The sequence below is a fragment of the Carettochelys insculpta genome, chromosome 19 (genome assembly GCF_033958435.1).
Source record: "Carettochelys insculpta isolate YL-2023 chromosome 19, ASM3395843v1, whole genome shotgun sequence".
Taxonomy (NCBI): domain Eukaryota; kingdom Metazoa; phylum Chordata; order Testudines; family Carettochelyidae; genus Carettochelys; species Carettochelys insculpta.
The window spans coordinates 10,803,930-10,822,044 of NC_134155.1; the positions used below are offsets into that span (position 1 = coordinate 10,803,930).

An 18,115-nucleotide genomic window follows, 5' to 3' on the forward strand; every position below is an offset into this window, starting at 1 on the left:
GAAAGTGACATTTACCAAATGCTAATGTGATGAATGATGCTTGTTGGTGGCACTGCCTAGCCGTTAGGAGGTAAGGGCTCTGCACACTGCACTTCTGCACCACCCATAGCACTCATTTTTGGTGGTGGTTGACCCAGTCCTCCAGTCAGGTCACCAATCAGACCTCTCTCCACACACCCCACTGAAAAAGTGTCTGCCTATTCATCCCTGTGGGTGTCCAATCCCAGCAAGGGGTTTCCAACAATCATCACCCTTTCCTTCCTCCTTCCCCTCAGCAGGAGTCTTTTCAGGCCCTTCGGAATGAGGGGGGTTGGTAGAGTAGAGCTCTGTTCCTCCCAATCCATGGGCCTCTGGCCCAGGGCCCACTCAGAGGTGCCAGAGTCCAACACCCACCCCACCTTCAGGGTTGCTTTAAGGCTGCCTCCCTGGCCCTTTCTTCCACCCATACTCTTGCCAAAGTTTCACTGTTTGCTTCACAGTAGTAAAGGTTGTACCTCCCAGGTCTGGCACCCTCGGAACCTGACCAGTCCTGGACCAGGGGAGTGCAGTGACAGCCCTGCTGCTGCTACCAGCTCTGGGGCTCTGCTCCAGTGGTGGCAGAGGGGCCAAGGCTGACAGAGCAGGGACTGTGGGAGGTGCCTGGGAAAAGAGGCAAGGTGGCTGCAGAGCCCTGGGGCTGTGGGGGCCAGGAGCCCAGCCCCATAGGACCTCACTTAGCTCTGCAGCTGTGGGGTCGCACTCCTATCCCCTGCCACAGGGATCCATACCCACCCTGCCTCTTTCCCACAGTGCTCCCCTCCCCGCTCCCTGTTCCTCCCTCTTGTTCGCTGAGCTCAGGCAGGACCGGAGTCGCTGAGCGCAGGGCCAGCTTTTCGCCAGCGTGGGAGCACTTGTGGGGATGCCGGACTGCAGATGTTGCCAGACAATGGAAGTCCAGACTATTAAAGTCTATCCTGTAACTGAACCATCAGCTCAAGTGTTTTCTCCCTCCAGTAGCTTACTGCAGTACCTTTCCCCAGTGGCCGTCAGGGTAGCTCTATCTCCCTGCTCACAGGCCCCTTCTGAGAAGCCTGGCTCCCTTTTTAAGGTCCCCCTCCAGCTGACGCATGCTCTGCAGGTGTCCTAAGCCCAGAGTTTTGCCTACCGTCTTCAGTTCTAGTGAGGGGTGTCTGTACCCCATCGCTGTTAATTAACTTTAAAGGTTAACAAACTTGCAACTCGCAGGGGTGAGCTGGACTAGAACCTTTTAAGGGTCTGATCCAAAAGGCACCGAAGACAAACAGATGTGGGTTTTTTCATTTGGGTTCTTGATGTGCTGCCTTTAGGTGCTGGTTGCCTTGCCTGTGACCCAGTACCCCTGCGCTGTTTGTTACTTTAGCTGATGCAGGCGCTTGCATTCCAAAGCATTAATGATCTGTGGCAGCAGAGTAATGGGGCAGAGCTACAGATGGCTGTTTTGAAGCTGCAGTTGCAAGCACTTGTGTGGCTTTATGTGAAAAGGGAAGACGCAGCATTCTGGGGCATAAAAAGGAGAAGTTCAGAAGAGCAGCCGGAGAGGGGTTTAAACTTAGCATTGAATTTTGATGACCTGCAGCTTTAGAAAGGCTAATCTAGGTGAATGGAAGGAGCTAACATTTTTAGGTAGGCGATTTAGAAACCTAGATCAGGGACCCTGGTCAATCGGGCTACTCCAAATGGGTCGGAATCTTCTCTGTTATTGTTCTAGTGGAACTACCCTTAGGATAAATTCAGCACAGTGCTCGGTACCCTTTGCACTACTGGAAATGTGGCAACGAGGAGGAACTCTCGAGGCAGTTGAATGAAGTGAATATCTTGTCTTGCCCTTTGGCTGACACAAACTGCCTAGATGAACTTGGCAACAATTTATGTACATAATTCTCAGTGAGTCGTGGGGTTTCTTTTCAAGTGCCTTCTGTGCCTCCGACTTCTCCCGGCTACGAGACCGCTGCCGGCTTTAGTGTCATTTCTGGGTGCCACAGGCGAGATCAGCTCAGTTTAGTGAAAGGGACCTTGCAGGGTTTGAGGAGTTAAAGCACCTGGTGTGTCTGGCTGTAAACATCCTTTGGGGCCTGGATCATAAAGATCACAGCCCTTGGGCAGATGATTGTTCTTAGTCTTGGGGAGTTGCTAACCTGATAGCCAGTTTTCCCTATTGCTCTGTCAGTGTAGATGGATCTCCACTTATGTTGCCTGATGTGGCAATAGCCAATAATGGTGCATCTCCACTGTTGCTAAACTATTTTGGCCATGCCAGGAAAGCCTATTGAGCTCTGCCTACGCAGCGGTCAAACACTCTGGCATTTAATTTCAAAAAGGGGAATTACACTAAAATGAGGAAGCTAGTTAAACAGAAACTAAAAGGTAGAGTAACTAAACTAAAATCCCTGGAAGCTGCATGGAAACTGTTTAAAGACACCATACTAGAGGCCCAACTTAAATGTATACCCCAAATAAAAAAACACAGTAAGAGACCTAACAAAGAACCACCATGGCTTAACAGCCATGTTAAAAAGGCAGTGAGAGAGAAAAGGGCAGCTTTTAAAAAGTAGAAGTCAAATCCTAGTCAGGAAAATAGACAGGAACACAAACACTCCCAAATTAAGTATCATAATGTAGTAAGAAAAGCCAAAAAAGATTTTGAGGAACAGCTAGCCAAAAATTCAAAAAACGGTAGTAAAATGTTTTTTAAATACATTAGAAGCAGGAAGCCTGCTAAAAGAGCAGTAGGGCCCTTGGACAATAAAGATATAAAAGGAGCGATCAAGGAAGACAGTGCCATTGCGGAGTGATTAAATGATTTCTTTGCTTCAGTCTTCACGGCTGAGGATGTTACAGAGGTTCCTAAATCTGAGCCAGCCTTTTTAGGTGACAAATCTGAGGAACTCTCCCAGATTGAAGTGACATTACAGGAGGTTTTGGAGTTAATTGATAAGCTGAATAGTAACAAGTCTCCAGGACCAGACGGTATTCACCCAAGGGTTCTGAAAGAACTCAAATGTGAAATTGCGGAGTTATTAACAGTGGTTTGTAACCTATCCTTTAAATCCGCTTCGGTAACCAATGACTGGAAGACGGCCAATACAACGCCAATATTTAAAAAAGGCTCCAGAGGAGACCCTGGCAATTATAGACTGATAAGTCTAACATCAATACCAGGCAAATTAGTAGAAACAATAGTAAAGAATAAAATTGCAAGGCACGTAGAAGAGCACGAATTGTTGGGCAAAAGTCAGCATGGTTTCTGCAGAGGGAAGTCATGTCTAACTAATCTATTAGAATTCTTTGAAGGGGTTAATAAACATGCGGACAAGGGGCACCCAGTGGACATAATATACCTAGATTTCCAGAAAGCCTTTGACACGGTCCCACACCAAAGGCTTTTATGTAAATTAGGCGGTCTTGGGATAGGAGGACAGATCCTTTCATGGATCGGGAATTGGTTAAAAGACAGAAAACAAAGGGTTGGAATAAATGGTAAATTTTCACAATGGAGGCGGGTAACTAGTGGTGTTCCCCAGGGGTCAGTCCTGGGACCGATCCTGTTCAACTTGTTCATCAGTGATCTAGAAAATGAGGTAAGCAGTGAGGTGGCAAAGTTTGCAGATGACACCAAGTTGTTCAGGACAGTCAAAAGCAAAAGGGATTGTGAAGAACTACAAAAAGATCTCAGCAAACTGAGTGATTGGGCAGCAAAATGGCAAATGAAATTTAATGTGGGTAAGTGTAAGGTAATGCACATTGGAAAAAATAACCCAAATTACACGTACAACATGATGGGGTCAAATTTAGCTACGACAGATCAGGAAAGGGATCTTGGAGTTATAGTGGATAGTTCTCTGAAGACATCCACGCAGTGTGCAGCGGCAGTTAATAAAGCAAATAGGATGTTAGGAATTATTAAAAAAGGGATAGATAATAAGACAAAAGATATCATACTTCCCCTATATAAAACTATGGTACGCCCACATCTTGAGTACTGTGTGCAGATGTGGTCTCCTCACCTCAAAAAAGATATATTGGCATTAGAAAAGGTTCAGAAAAGGGTGACTAAGATGATTTGGGGTTTGGAACGGGTCCCATATGGGGAGAGGCTAGAGAGACTGGGACTTTTCAGTCTGGAATAGAGGCGATTGAGGGGCGATAAGATAGAGGTATATAAAATCATGAATGGTGTGGAGAAAGTGAACATAGAAGAATTATTTACCTTTTCCCATAATACAAGAACTAGGGGACACCAAATGAAATTGATGGGTAGTAGGTTCAAAACTAATAAAAGGAAATTTTTCTTCACACAGCGCACAGTCAACCTGTGGAACTCCTTGCCGGAGGAGGCTGTGAAGGCCAGGACTCTATTAGGGTTTAAAAAAGAGCTCGATAAATTTTTGCAGGTTAGGTCCATAAATGGCTGTTAGCCAGGGGTAAAGTATGGTGCCCTAGCCTTCATAACAAGGGCAGGAGATGGATGGCAGGAGATAAATCACTTGATCATTGTCTTCTGCTCTCCTTCTCTGGGGCACCTGGCATTGGCCACTGTCGGCAGACGGGATACTGGGCTGGATGGACCTTTGGTCTGACCCAGTATGGCCGTTCTTATGTTCAGTTATCCCTGAGGGTCCAGATCTTCTCTTGTTGCCTGTCACTGCAGTAACAGGCCCTCCTCCTTTTCATGTAGACCAGGCCTTAGTGGTGTTTCTGTTGCACGTCAGAAGTGACCTTCAGTTAGCAGACAGGGAGCTTTTGAAGAATAAAGATCCCGGCTCTGATGTGGTACATTAATAGATACGTTCGGGTTCTCTTCTCAACTCTGGTGGTGGTGCTGAAAGTAGAAGACAAGGAAGCTGAGATGTTGCTGAGTCCATGTGCCATCATATTTTTCAATGTAAACTCCTTTTTTTTCTTGGTAGTGCCGATGAACAGCTGGATACAGAAGGAGCCGAAGAACCTGATGCAGAGGTAGGTTTGCTGGCGAAATGACCACCTGTCTCATTGCCTGCTCTCACACACAGTCACAAGCCTACATTTCTAAGCTAAATAGTGGTGCTGTGGTGTTCCAGATATAGCTGCTGAAATCAGCACTGTTGTACAAGATAATGAAATTGAGGTTTGTACTACAAATGATCTCCTTGATCATGCTACAATCATGTCAGTCTGCAAACTCTTGGGTATTTTTACTCTACTACATCTAACTTGCCGTCCTGTTAGCTATAATCTTCCCAGTTGGACTAAGGAGCTCTTTTGTCATTATCTCACACCACAATAAATTGGCCTGATATTTGGTGCCAGTACCAGCGTTGTAGTTTTCATTTAGAAAAAGTCTTTGGCTGTCATGGTTTGTTAGAGGCGCATTTGGTTTTTAAATGCTTTTTTTTTTTAAAGAAAACTTAAATCTGCATGTATATATGTGGCTAAGAATCTTGATTCCCTATAAGTATTCAGATTATGATTCCAGTCCAGCAAAGCACATGCTTAACTTTAAGCAAGTGACAAATATCAGAGGGGTAGCCGTGTGAGTCTGGATTCGCAAAAACAAGGAGAAGTCCTGTGACTCCTTAAAGATTATCAGATATATTGGAGCATAAGATTTTGTGGGCAGTGGGTGAAGTGGATCTTTGCCCACGAAACCTTATGCTCCAATAAATCCGTTAGGCTACATCTACACGGCATTCCTCTTGCAAGAGAGGAATGCAAATGAGGGAACCTGACATTGCAAATGAAGTGCTGATTTACACATCTCGCGCTTCATTTGCATTATCTCATGTGATTGCGCTGGTGGGAGAGATTTTGGCGAAAAAAACCAGCCAGGTAGATGGGGTTCTGTTGGTGAAAACCCCCTTCGTCGACAGACCTTTATACCTCATTTTTTTTCACGGATAAGGGTCTGACGACGAAGGGGGTTTTTGCCAACAAAACCCCATTTACATGGCTAGTATTTTTCACCAAAATCTCTCCCAATAGTGTGAGATTTGGGGTTGATCCTGCTTTAGGCAGGGGGCTGGACTAGATGACCTCCTGAGGTCTCTTCCAGCCCTAGGATTCTATGATTTGTAAATCAGTGCTTCATTTGCAAAGTCGGGTTCCCTCATTTGCAGTCCTCTCTTGCAAGAGGAATGCCATGTAGACGTAGGCTGAGTCTGTAAGGTGCCACAGGGCTTCTCATTGTTTTTAAGCAAGTGAGTAGTCTCTTAGTCTTCTTTGGGATTGCTCCTCTGCTTACATGTGTGCTTAAGCGCTTTGCTGGATTGGGTTGCAAGCCGTAGGGCTTGGCAAACTGGTTTTGTTTCAGATTTAAGGCAGTGACAGTTTAATCCCTTGGGAGTCTTTTAGCTGGTTCACTGGTTTGGACCTGACCTAAAGTGTGAATCACGCTTCAAGGTCAAATGGCGCATGGTCTCGAAATCTGAAGATGGCTTTTGGTTCCTTTTTTTGAAAACCCATCTTCAGGTCACATCCCAAGAGGTGCTGAACATGTACAACTCTGGCACAAGCCAGCGTTCGGTTCTAAGCTGTGTTCCCGTTAATTTTCTTTCCATTTGTGTGTGGAGTAAATGTTACGTGCACTGAAGCATGTGGTGTTGTGCACCACCAATAGAAACACACACTGCTGGCTGTAGGCAGCAGGGAGCACTCTGCTAATCAGCTGGGCAGCACCTGACTCTCTCCTGGACAGCTGCCCAAGCACGCAGCTTTCAGGGAGCACTGGTTCTATGTTCTGGTTCTCAGCACAACCTAGGATCAAGCCCCCAAACACCAGCCAGAAGTGCTGAGATACCTTGCAAAAGGTTGTTCTTACAGCCTCCCCAGCCGCACTCTGCAGTCTGGGGAGGTTAAGTTAAGCATCTCGATTTCTGGGTATTTAGCAGTGATCCCCAATGTAAGCTGAGCGCTTGGCCAGCCACCCAGGAGAGATCCGGGTGCTTTCCAGCTGATTAGCAGAGCACCCACAGTCACTCACAGTAGGCAGCCTGTGCTTCTATTGGTGGTGCACGTCTGCACATGCCCTGGTGCACATAACTAAATTTTATTCTGCACATGGATGGAAAAAAAATAGAGGGAATACTGGTCTTCAGCCAGATCAAATCCACAGGCTGAACCCTGTTGAGTGTCTCCCACCATTAATCATCTTTGGGGTTTATGTTGGCTGCAGGAATACAAACACAGATTGGGCTAAGCGATAATCACCAGCTGAGACTTGAGCGTAAGTGTTATCTCCCCTGTTCCATACCTTTTCTGATGTGCAAACAGGTTGAAGAGCAAGAGACGAATAAATCGGAGCCAGAATACGATGAGGACGAGTTAGACGACTTGCCCAACAAGAGGCCGCACTGGAAAGGGATGATCTCCCGCAAGGCCAGCCAAACCAGCGTCTATCTGCAGGAATGGGACATTCCCTTTGAACAGATTGAGTTGGGGGAGCCCATTGGCCAAGGACGCTGGGGGAAGGTTTACAGGGGGAAGTGGCACGGAGAGGTGGCCATCAGGCTTTTGGAGATCGATGGGAACAATCAGGACCATCTCAAGCTCTTTAAGAAAGAGGTGATGAATTACAGGCAGACCCGGCACGAGAACGTGGTGCTCTTCATGGGGGCGTGTATGCACCCCCCTCATTTAGCAATCATTACCAGGTGAGGATGTAGCATTTGTTGTGACTTTTTCCACAGGATTCTCACTGTAGGTCAGAAAGCTGGTGTAATGCATTAGGCTCTGGGATGGGAGCATTGGAAACAAATGTCATCGCTCCAGAGACAGGTTAAGTAAGAGCAGTAGCAGCACACACATTTGATTCCAAGTCCCTTAGGAATGCTGCATGTGGGGGGAGGGCACAAGGGCTGGCTGGTCTAAGCTCTGCCCTTTATGCTCTTGGCCCTGCCCCTTCTGGGGTGAGGAGCCAGACCAACGTCCCACCTAGCCCCCAGGCTACCGGCGTCTGTCCGTGCCACTTCCTGAGGGCTGTCCAAGCTAGATGCCTAGTCACTCTTTAATTTCTCCACTGCTTGAAAAACGTCGTGTAGAAAGTACTGTTCAAGCAGGTCTAGGTCAGGCCGCTACAGTCTGGCCTTGTGTGTTTGGAGAACAAGATATATATGGGGTTATTTCCCGCTTCCAGTCTGTACATTGACCTGATCCGTTGGTTACAAAATGCTGTCACTCAGCTGTCCTTTACACGCTACTTGTAACCAGTTCTAGGGAAGACTTGGCAAGGCAAGAAGCAGAAAAGAAGTGACCTTTCCCTTCCTCCCCTGGGTTTTTGCCATTCGTGTTCAGGCCATGCTTTGTTTAGGCTTAGTTTTAATTTCTGCTGCTCCAGACGTGGCAAAGAGGCCCGGCGGGGAATGTCAATGCGCACCCCAAGGCACTGCCAAAGTAGGGCAAAAGGGCCCAGTGGATGCTGGAATTGGGCCTGCTGGCATTTTGTAAGTGCTGGGAGTTTTGGAGGGGGGCCCCCTGCGCTAGCAAATCCTGCCATCAACAGCATAGGAATCCAGAGGCAACTGGAGAAGTGGGGTCAAGAGAGTGCTGGCCAAGTGACACCCCCCACAGCCCGGGACATCTTCCCTCTCCATACCTCAGGCCCACCTCTCCCTCCCTCCCCTCTGCCCTTTCCCCACCTCTTCCCCTCCTTTCCTCCTCCCCTGCCCTGCCTCTTCCCCCTTCCCCAAGCAACCTTGGCCAGGGGACTTAGGGGTGGGAGGGTGACCCTTCTCTCCACACTCACTGGCAGTGGTGGGGCAAGCAGAGCAAGGTTACCTACCCCAGCTCGCTGTGCTCCCCTAGTAGCATTGCCCTGCTTCCTCCGGGGGAGACGGGTGATCCCTCCCTCCCCTGAGCGATGGAGCTGAAGCTACAGGCACCAGATTCTGCCCCCCCACCCCCCGCTAGTACCCCTGCCAGCTGCTGTGCAACCCCATGCCCCTCCCACCCTCAGTGTTTGAGGGCAAGTGCCCCCTCCTGCCTGCCACACATTGCCTTCCTATGAAACTGACAGATCATTTGCTCTCAAGGCTAGGTACATGTTTCCCCAAGGGGAGGAAGGGTGAATGCTTAAGAAGGTGCATTTTTAACCACATTGTCTCCTCTTCCCTCCCATCCCCCTCCTCTTTTCTTTGTAGCTTTTGCAAAGGAAGGACGCTTCACTCATTTGTAAGGGACCCCAAGGTGTCCTTGGATATTAACAAAACCAGGCAGATAGCCCAAGAAATCATAAAGGTAAGAGAGAACACCAAGCAAGTGACAGAGGCATCTTTCTGGGTTTGTTTGTTTGTTTTCTTTTTTGTTGCACAATTAAAACATTCTGGTGGCTTTTGAAGCATTTGCAGTGAAATTCCAAATCCTGTGGAAGTCAAAACCCTTTATCGGATTCATTCAAAACTTCTCTGAGACATTCAAACCATTCGAGTAAAGCATATGGCTGATTGCTGTTTTGGGCCTTGTCAGCATTTATTTAGGAGGTGCCCTGATTTCAGGCACCCATGTAATTGCACGAAGGCAGGCTGCTGTTTGACTGGGGGAGTGCAGAAACTCAGCTAACGTAAATGATCAATGCACCATTGGCGTGCATTGCTATCAGTGAAGTAATGTCAATTTTAGTCCAAGTAAGGATCGGCCCCATGGGGCTCATCCTGGTTTTGAAATCAAGGCAAATCACAGCCAATAGTACCTTACTCAGATGACACTATAGCCACATTTACATTACTCAAAAGATTTACTCAGTCAGGGTCAGTCTTCCGGGGTACGATTTTTGCATGCCTGGTGGAGATGTGTGAAATAGACCAATCAGGGCTGGCAGTCAATCCCTGTATTCCTTACGATAGCAAGGAGTAAGGGAGGCTGAGGGGAGAAATTCTCCCATGGACCTTCCTTAGGACGGTCAGGTAAGTTGATGGCAGATTAAGTCGATTCTAGCTACCCAACTGCCGTACCTAGAATTGTTGATCTGCAATCAACTTACTTTCCTAGGGTAGACCAAGCCTCAGTGTTTGCAAAAGATAGCTACGCCAATGTCCATAACTGGGGCAAATTCCCAGTGCAGATGAGATCTGAGATAGGAATTCGCTATAGTAAGAGGAAGAAGCTTTTTGACTGTCCAACCATTGCCTTATTGGCCATGCCAGGGACACACATGACACCCGTGGATAACCCTGCTCTGGTATTCTTTTAAATACATGGTTGTGTTGAAGATTTTGCTACCGATCGGTCCTCTGCTGTGTTTGGAGTGCAGATCACCAAAGCCAGGGTTAAGTTTCTTGGCTTTTCTGGGCTTTCCTGTGCTGCTGAAAGCTTTATTAATCATTTTTCCTGCTTCCGTGGAGTTCATAATTACAAGGTATGGGAAATCCGGGCTGTCCTTGGCTTTCTCCATCCTGTCATCTGTTCCTTGGGGCTGTCTGAGTTTGCTGCCTGCTTTACTTCAAAGGCAGAGTGATTCCTTGGCTTTCCTCTGGGGCAGAAGATTCTGCCAGTTGACCAGGAAGTTGCCAGTGTTTATGAACGCTGAGACATTCTTATAGGAGGAAGCATGAGGCTGTGACTCAGGCAGGCTGATTTCTATTTGTGACTCTGCCCCCAGTTTGCTGTGTGACTTTGGGCAAGTGACTCATTCAGTTCCTCAGTGTGGCTGTGATGAAAGCTTTCTAAATGCAAAACCTCGATTCCCTCAATCCACATTGTCTCTCCCACTGATTTTGGTGGAAGACCGGTGCAAAGCTTATGGCGGTGTATAGAAACAACGAAGCCCTTATTAAATAATAAGGATATTGACTGCTGAGGGGAGGGGAGGGGCGACAGAATGGCTAGGCCCCTGAGTAAGGTGTGGGAGGGTGGCTCCCAGAAAGGGTGGGGCCTTAAGCAGGAGGGGCAGGGCTGGGACTGACCATCCTCAGCTCCACCCAGAGTGTACCAAACCCCTCCCTCTCAGCCAGGCCTTACCTTCCCCAGGAGCGCTCCACCTGAGGTTCCAGCAGCAAATTAAAAGGCCCAGGGCTCCAGCCATCACTGCCACAGCCTCAGGAACCCACAGGCCTTTTGAATGGTCTGGCCCTGGGGTAGTGGCCCCCTTGGCCCTCCTCCTGTCAGCAGGCCTGTGGACTGACTTGCTCAGCATCGCTGAATGGGGAAGATAGCTCAGCTGTATCCCTGGCCATTTCTGCCCTTTTCGTTTGTTTGGGGTTTTTTGCCCATCCTCCTTTATGTATCTCTCCACTTTCCCCCCCTGCAGCTCTCTGCCTGTCTCCCTTCTGCCTCTCCCACCCCAGTTCTGCTCTCCCGCTCGGCTTCACTCCCACCCACCTTCCCCACCCATCTGCTCCACCGGTCCACAGCAAGAAGCTTCCCCTTGACCTACGTAGAGTCCATTGTTGGGTCTGAGTCTCAACACCCCAGTGTGACCAGTGCCACGTGGTGGTTCCTGCCTCTCCGCGTGGCTGTTTCCAGCATTGCCTGCAGCCTTAGGGGCCTGGCAGTTACGAAGCTGGAATCGACTTATCTAGGCAGCCTCATTGACAGAGGTTGACAGGAGGAGAAACACTCCTGTCGTCCTCCCTTATCCCTCATGAGATTGAGGAGTACAGGGGTCGACTGTTGCTCCCTGATCATTCGATTCTTGCGTCCCCAGTAGTGCGCAAAATCGAACTGTGGAAGATTGGTCCTGACCAAGTCAGTCTACCGGCTAGTGTAACTGTACCCCAGTGCGCCCTGGCAGCTGATTGCTGAGGAAAGCTGGATAACAAATGCACAGAGCCAGATGGTGCTTTCACAGCACGTAGCAGGCAGTGCCTCATTGTGGGCGTAGAGGCCGCATAGGGTAACAATATTGTCAAATGGCAGGACCAGAAGCCCCAGAAGGGCTGAGTTGTGAAGAAGAATGTCAGGCACAGCCAGATCCAGGGTTCCCTCTAATTTCTTCCATCCATGTGTGGAATAAATTTTGTTACATGTACCAAGGCATGCAGGGGTGTGCACCACCAATGGAAACACAGGCAGGCAGCCAGCTGTGGGTGACTGTGGGCACTCTGCTGATCAGCTGGGTGGCACCTGAACCTCTCCTGGGTGTCCGCCCAAGCGCTCAGCTTACAGAGAGCGCCAGCCAAATCCCATGGAAGGTATGTTCACATCCATGTGCTTCAATCTTTTCCAGGGCATGGGATATCTTCACGCAAAGGGGATTGTGCATAAAGATTTGAAGTCCAAGAATGTCTTCTATGACAATGGCAAAGTGGTGATCACAGACTTCGGCCTGTTTGGCATTTCGGGTGTGGTTCAGGAGGGGAGGTAAGTTAGGGGTTAACTTTTTGTAGTACCAAGAACTACTGACCAAGTAGACCAGGGCCAGATTCTGATTTTGGTTACACCAGTGTAGATCAGGAAAAACAGTCCGCTTTAACAGGTATAGGATTGAAAAGCTGGCTGTTCACGTATGTATGTATGGCGCTAACTGCTTGTTGTGCTAAGGCACTCTGGCATAATGAAGGGATCTTAAAGCAGGAGGAAATGGGCCCCTGCACAGATACTCTTCCAACATGGTGTAGAGCTGACTTAAGGGCTCTGTACCAGCTGTGCCCCTATCCATCAGTGAGTGAAAGAGTTGTGTGTGATCAGAGTTCATTGCACAACAGCCATCCTCTGCTTCCCATGGCCTGTGGAGACACCGGGAATGAGTATAAGATTGAGCAGCCTCCGGGTTGCTCTAAGTTATATCAGGGCTGAGCAAGCCCCCGCACAGCTTCAGAACACAAGGAGCAAACGCAGCAATGAAGCTGCTGGGAATCAGGCCCAGTGTATTATAGAGCAAAAGGTAAAACTCAAAAGAAATTCTCAGCATAAAAAGCTTAAACCAGTAAAAATCCACAATTCCTTCAGGAGTTCCTGCAGCTAGCAATGTGCTGTGCCTGATGATCACGTGCACAGGTCAGCTCATCTCCCTCTCTCCTTAAACTCAGGCGTGAGAACGAATTGAAACTGCCCCACGACTGGCTGTGCTATTTGGCCCCTGAAATTGTGCGTGAGATGTCTCCTGGGAAAGACGAAGACAAGCTGCCCTTCTCCAAAGCTGCAGACATTTATGCTTTTGGGTAAGAGTGCGACCCACTGGTAGATGGTGGGAATGGGTGAACCTGCTAAATTAGGGCCTGGTCCAAAGTGAAGAGAAAGGGAGTAGACTTAGGATTGGTCCTCGAGCACCAATTGCACAGTAAGGGTGGGTTTCATTCCTCTGATGTTGGTCATGTCACATAACCGATCAGTGCCTTAGTGTTCCCATCTGTTAAACAGGATGTTGAGACTCTGTCTTCCTCCCAGGGATGTTGCCAGGCTTAATTGATTTACTGGTCTTTCAGGACGGTTTGGTATGAGCTCCAAGCACGAGAATGGCCTTTCAAGAGCCAGCCGGCCGAAGCGCTCATCTGGCAGATCGGAAGCGGAGAAGGAGTGAAGCATGTCCTTGCTACGGTCAGCGTAGGGAAAGAAGTCAGTGTAAGTGAAGAGCCTTTCAAAGAGACGTTGATCAGAGATTGTGTGAGGATCTGGAGGGGAGGGAACTCAGGCCTGGTCTGCACTATGCAGGTGAGTCGATTGCAGATACGCAATTCTAGCTACAGCAGTTGCAAAGCTAGAATCGACTATCTACAATCGACTCACCTGGCTGTCTTCACAGAGGGCAGTCAATGGTAGAAACTCTCCCATCGACCTCCCTAACGCCTCGCAATATCGAGGAGTACAGAGGTTGACTGCTAACCCCAAATAGGTCAATTTCACACATCTCTACGAGGCCCGTGAAATTGAACTCTGGAAGATTGACCCTGATTCGGTGGCTCTTCCATGTGGTTTCGACATACCCTTACTTGAAGCATCAATCAGCTTGTGGAGGAAAAGGAGAATAACACATCTAAAAAGTCAATAGTATCTTGCCACCTACTTTGCCCCAATCCAGATATATAAACACACATGTACCACACTGCATTCTTAATAAAAATATTCGTAATGCAATAGCATCTAGGAACTTGGGTGGTGGAGTTTCATTGTGCTCGGGGCTGTACAAGCACAGAAGACAAAAAGCCAGTGCTTGCCCCCAAGAAGTAACAGTCAAGCTGCCGTTCTCATTGCAAAAGGCGTTCCCTTGTCCCAAATACTGAACAGAGAAGGAACTGGTGCTTCGCTCATTGGGTGTAACCCTGGTTCATTAAAGTCAGTAGCAGAGTTCCCTTTGGGGGCTAGGACTTTACTCCATAGTTTCCTAAGCCTTACCCCAGTTTCTGTAGATTTATACTCAACAGAATTATCCACAGACACTTCTACTTGGAGGAAAAGGATCATATCAGCAGAGGTGGAAAAAGTACCCAAAAAGTTACTTGAATAAAAGTGAAGCTGCTTTCACTTCTGGATACTTGAGTGCAATCTAATGTGGCGTGCATGCTTTTACTCAAGTAGTTTCCCAACAGGACACTGGTAACTTGTACTCAAGTACACTCACCTTCCCCCCCCCCAAACAGCTGCACTTTTACTCAAGTAACTTTTGGGGTACCTTTTCCACCTCTGCATGTCAGACAGCAGAGCTTTTGTATGCAGTTAAATTTACCCCTCACTGGAGTAGCCCTGGAGATCCCCCTGCACCCTGGAACCCTTGTGGTTTTGCTAAGGAGAAGAGTAGTTGCAGAGTGGGCACACAATGGGTGCAAGGCTCTGCACAGGTTGGATCAGAGTCCTGTGTCAGCTCCTCATTGAACAGTGCAGAGGAGCCAGGGAGAAGGGACAGCACGGTCTCCGGGTGGGGATTTCTCTAATCCTGTGGTTGCAGGCCTTGTTCAAGGCTGGGGACTGGAGCTCTTTTTGTGGAGAACCTACAGGATTGCTCTGTGCATGGTCCACAGCCTGGAGTAGGTTTCACACCAGCCTCCATGGAGTTACACATACGCGTCATTCATTCAAATGCTGCACCGATGTGTGTATTAAGAAATGTGGTGGATGAATTTCACTCATCCTGCAGAAATCCATAGTCTCTGTATTGTTCCTGGGATTATTTTGAAGCATGTCCCCTTTGTTTATAAGTTTCCCTTGTCCTGAGTATATGTTGTGGAATAAAGAGCAAAGTCAAGCTTTTTCCAGGGACTTCAGGCATTCCACGTGATAGACTCAGAAGCCTCTCAGCAGTCGCTCTCCGAAAATCAGGCTGCTTCAAAGGGTCACAAATGTTGGGTGCCCAAAAACTGAAGCTCCCAGAGTCCCTTGTCAGTTGGGAAGTCCCCCATGTCACTGACGTAGTGAGCTAAACAGGGTGGTAATGACCCCTCCAAAAACTGTCCTCCTCAGGAAATCCTCTCAGCATGCTGGTCTTTCAACCTCAGCGAGAGACCCAGCTTTACTCTTCTTGTGGATATGCTTGAAAAACTGCCAAAACTGAACAGGCGCCTGTCACACCCTGGACACTTTTGGAAATCTGCAGAGTGAGTATCTCCTACTTATTTCCTTGGAAGTGAAGTAGGGCCTGTAGAATCTCTCTCTCCCCCTCTCTCTCTCTTCCTCTCCCCACTTATAACACTCTAATAACTGGGTTACATTTATTTGCTGTTCATTAACTTAAAGAACATTTACTCCTTCCTTCAACGTAAAACGTTTAGTTCCATTTTTGAAAATGTCTTTATTGGTCTTCCCTGCACCCCCGCATGAAAACGCACACTCCAACCTTCCCCTGTTTGTAAAGGAAGAGGAAATCTAGTGTTAGCTTTGCACCCTTGGCTGCAGATCTGCTTATAAGGCAGACAGTCCACCGGGGTTGGTGGAAAGTGGCAGAAGTGTCCTTGGGGTATTTGTGGGAGAGGCTATCTTGGCCTGAAAGGTGGGTGTGTGAATGGCTGGAAAGAGGGCATGGCAAAGGGGTGTGCTGTCATATACTCAGGGGATTGGCCTGCGGGGTGTAAGTGTAACCTAAATGAGGATACAGTCTGGAGTGTCTGAAATAAATGTTGGTGATAGATCAAAATCTGATGCGACATTCATCTGATTGTAGAAGAATAATATAAAGCTTTGCGTAGCACATGGCCAGAGCATTTTAACCTCAGGTGACTGAGTCACCACTACCTCAGGGGGAGTTTTTCCATTGACTTCAGTGGACACATGGCTGAATCACCACGGGAGTGGGCCTGATTTTATCTCCTGCCAGCTTAATGCCAGTGTAACTCCATCCTCTTAATTACATGATGACATGACTAATTTGGGGAAGGGCTACTCAAAAGAAAAAGAGTTGCAGAATTGGGGCTTGATTCAAGAAAGTATCCTGAGCTCAGGAAAGCATTTTATTTCCACTGAAGTCAATGGAACTTACACACTTGCTTGTATGCTTTTCTGAACCAGCTCCTAAAGCAGGATATATATGGGATACTCCCGCCCAGTATGCTGGTGAGAACTCCAGTGATAAGGAATATTTTTTGTTCAGTGTTACATTTTCCTGTACAGAACTTCTAATATTTATTTTCTCTCTCCCTTCCCCCTCCCCCAATGGTTTGATCATCCTCTTTTCCATCTCTTAACCTTTCATGATCTGCCTGCGGTATCTTGCCATAAATCCTCGAATGTGCCTCCTTGTCAATATGGCACTTGCCACTGCATTTCTTCACTTCTGCTTCTTTTTGAACTCTTCACCAATTTCCCTACGCGTAATCTTCCTGTCTAACATGACATGGAATTCTGAATACTTGGAATGTTTCCTCCAAGGCCCTGGAATCATGACTATACAAAAGGACACTACTGTCAGCAAAGATTGAACATTTACTGTCCAATCATTGATAAGTAGAGTTGGCTGAAGTTTTTCCTCTCTGCACCAATCTCTGCTTTATGCATAAAGCACCATGAATCTTTTTGAGTTGGTCCAGTCAACTAATCTTACTATATGTTCCTAAAAAGAGCAAGTTTCAAATGTATCACCAGTTATGCAAATAATGCACAAGGGTGTCCTGCTGGGAAAGCAAAGCGTCTTCTTTGCACCCTGAACGTTACAATTTAAGCAGGGAGCTTCAACTGTAGTCCTTGCTATTGTTGGTTGAGCTCTGACTTTTCAGAAATTTGATCATAGACTCTTTGGGATTTGTTATAAAATTGCAAAAGTTGGGGGGTGGGGTTGGTTTTATGCATATTTGACAATCATGTTGAATGCTAAGCTAAAATTCATAAGCATGCATATTGCATATAATTACTGTTCCTTTTCCTACCTGTGCTTCAGTTGTAAGGGAAATATCCTGTTTTCAGGGTTTCCCCTCTCATCTAATGAGATTTTTATCATAGAAATCCATCTTTCATTGAGCTAGTAGAATTAGACAGTCACAGGTGGACCTGAACCTGTTTTATGCATAGAATTCCCAAGAATTTAGAGACTAACAAATATATTTGGGCATAAACTTTAATGGGTCAGAACTACTTTGTCAGAAGCTTGGAAGATGAAGTCAGCAGCTGATGGAGTTACAGTAGAGATGAATGTGTTCCTTTGTGTCTAATCTCCTGAAATAATTAACCATAACATAGAATGAGTACACTGCCTACTCTGTCTGAAAATCCCTACTCACCTTATAAAGTGCGTTGTAATGTTATATTTCATAACTGAAAAACACAAAGATCATCAGTAGCTTTTTTTCACATAGGGGTTTGAGGCCAGATTTTAAGGCATTTAGATGCAAACAAATGCAATTACCGAGTGGGATTGTAAAAGCACCCAGGGTCTGCTCCCATCAGGCCCTTTATCCAAATGGTTTGCCTCTACACATTGAGGTGTTTTTTAAAATCCTTCTACAAGGTGCTGGACAGGTGTGGAGAGTGAAGCTACCAGAGGCAAGAATGTTCCTCAGTGAACCTTAGCTCTGTTTGATAGGGTGGCTGGGTCTCCACATCCATTTTCATTGGCCAGAAAGGAAGCCCCCTGAGTCCTAAATGCAACAGGTCACTTCCCAGTAGGTGTCATTAAGTCACAGATTTTAGCCACAATCAGCCTAGGCTCACGTATAAGCTGCTGTGTAGAAGTGAAGGGCTCCTTAACCTGCTACCAGTTTCCTGAGCTATTCACTTGGTATTGAAGGATCCATGTGCCTGAATCACTGACTCATTTGCATGACATGACTGC

General features: G+C 47.3%; 1 protein-coding gene across 1 annotated transcript in view; it reads left to right on the forward strand.

Moving 5' to 3' along the window:
* Positions 1 to 18,115, forward strand: part of KSR1 (kinase suppressor of ras 1) — a 146,049-nt gene that overhangs the window by 117,712 nt on the left and 10,222 nt on the right. Inside the window, exons 13-19 of the mRNA XM_075014138.1 lie at positions 4,926 to 4,974; positions 7,264 to 7,643; positions 9,129 to 9,225; positions 12,152 to 12,285; positions 12,954 to 13,085; positions 13,350 to 13,485; positions 15,319 to 15,452. Of these exons, the coding sequence (XP_074870239.1) occupies positions 4,926 to 4,974; positions 7,264 to 7,643; positions 9,129 to 9,225; positions 12,152 to 12,285; positions 12,954 to 13,085; positions 13,350 to 13,485; positions 15,319 to 15,452 (1,062 nt within the window). The remainder of the gene's footprint in view (positions 1 to 4,925; positions 4,975 to 7,263; positions 7,644 to 9,128; positions 9,226 to 12,151; positions 12,286 to 12,953; positions 13,086 to 13,349; positions 13,486 to 15,318; positions 15,453 to 18,115) is intronic.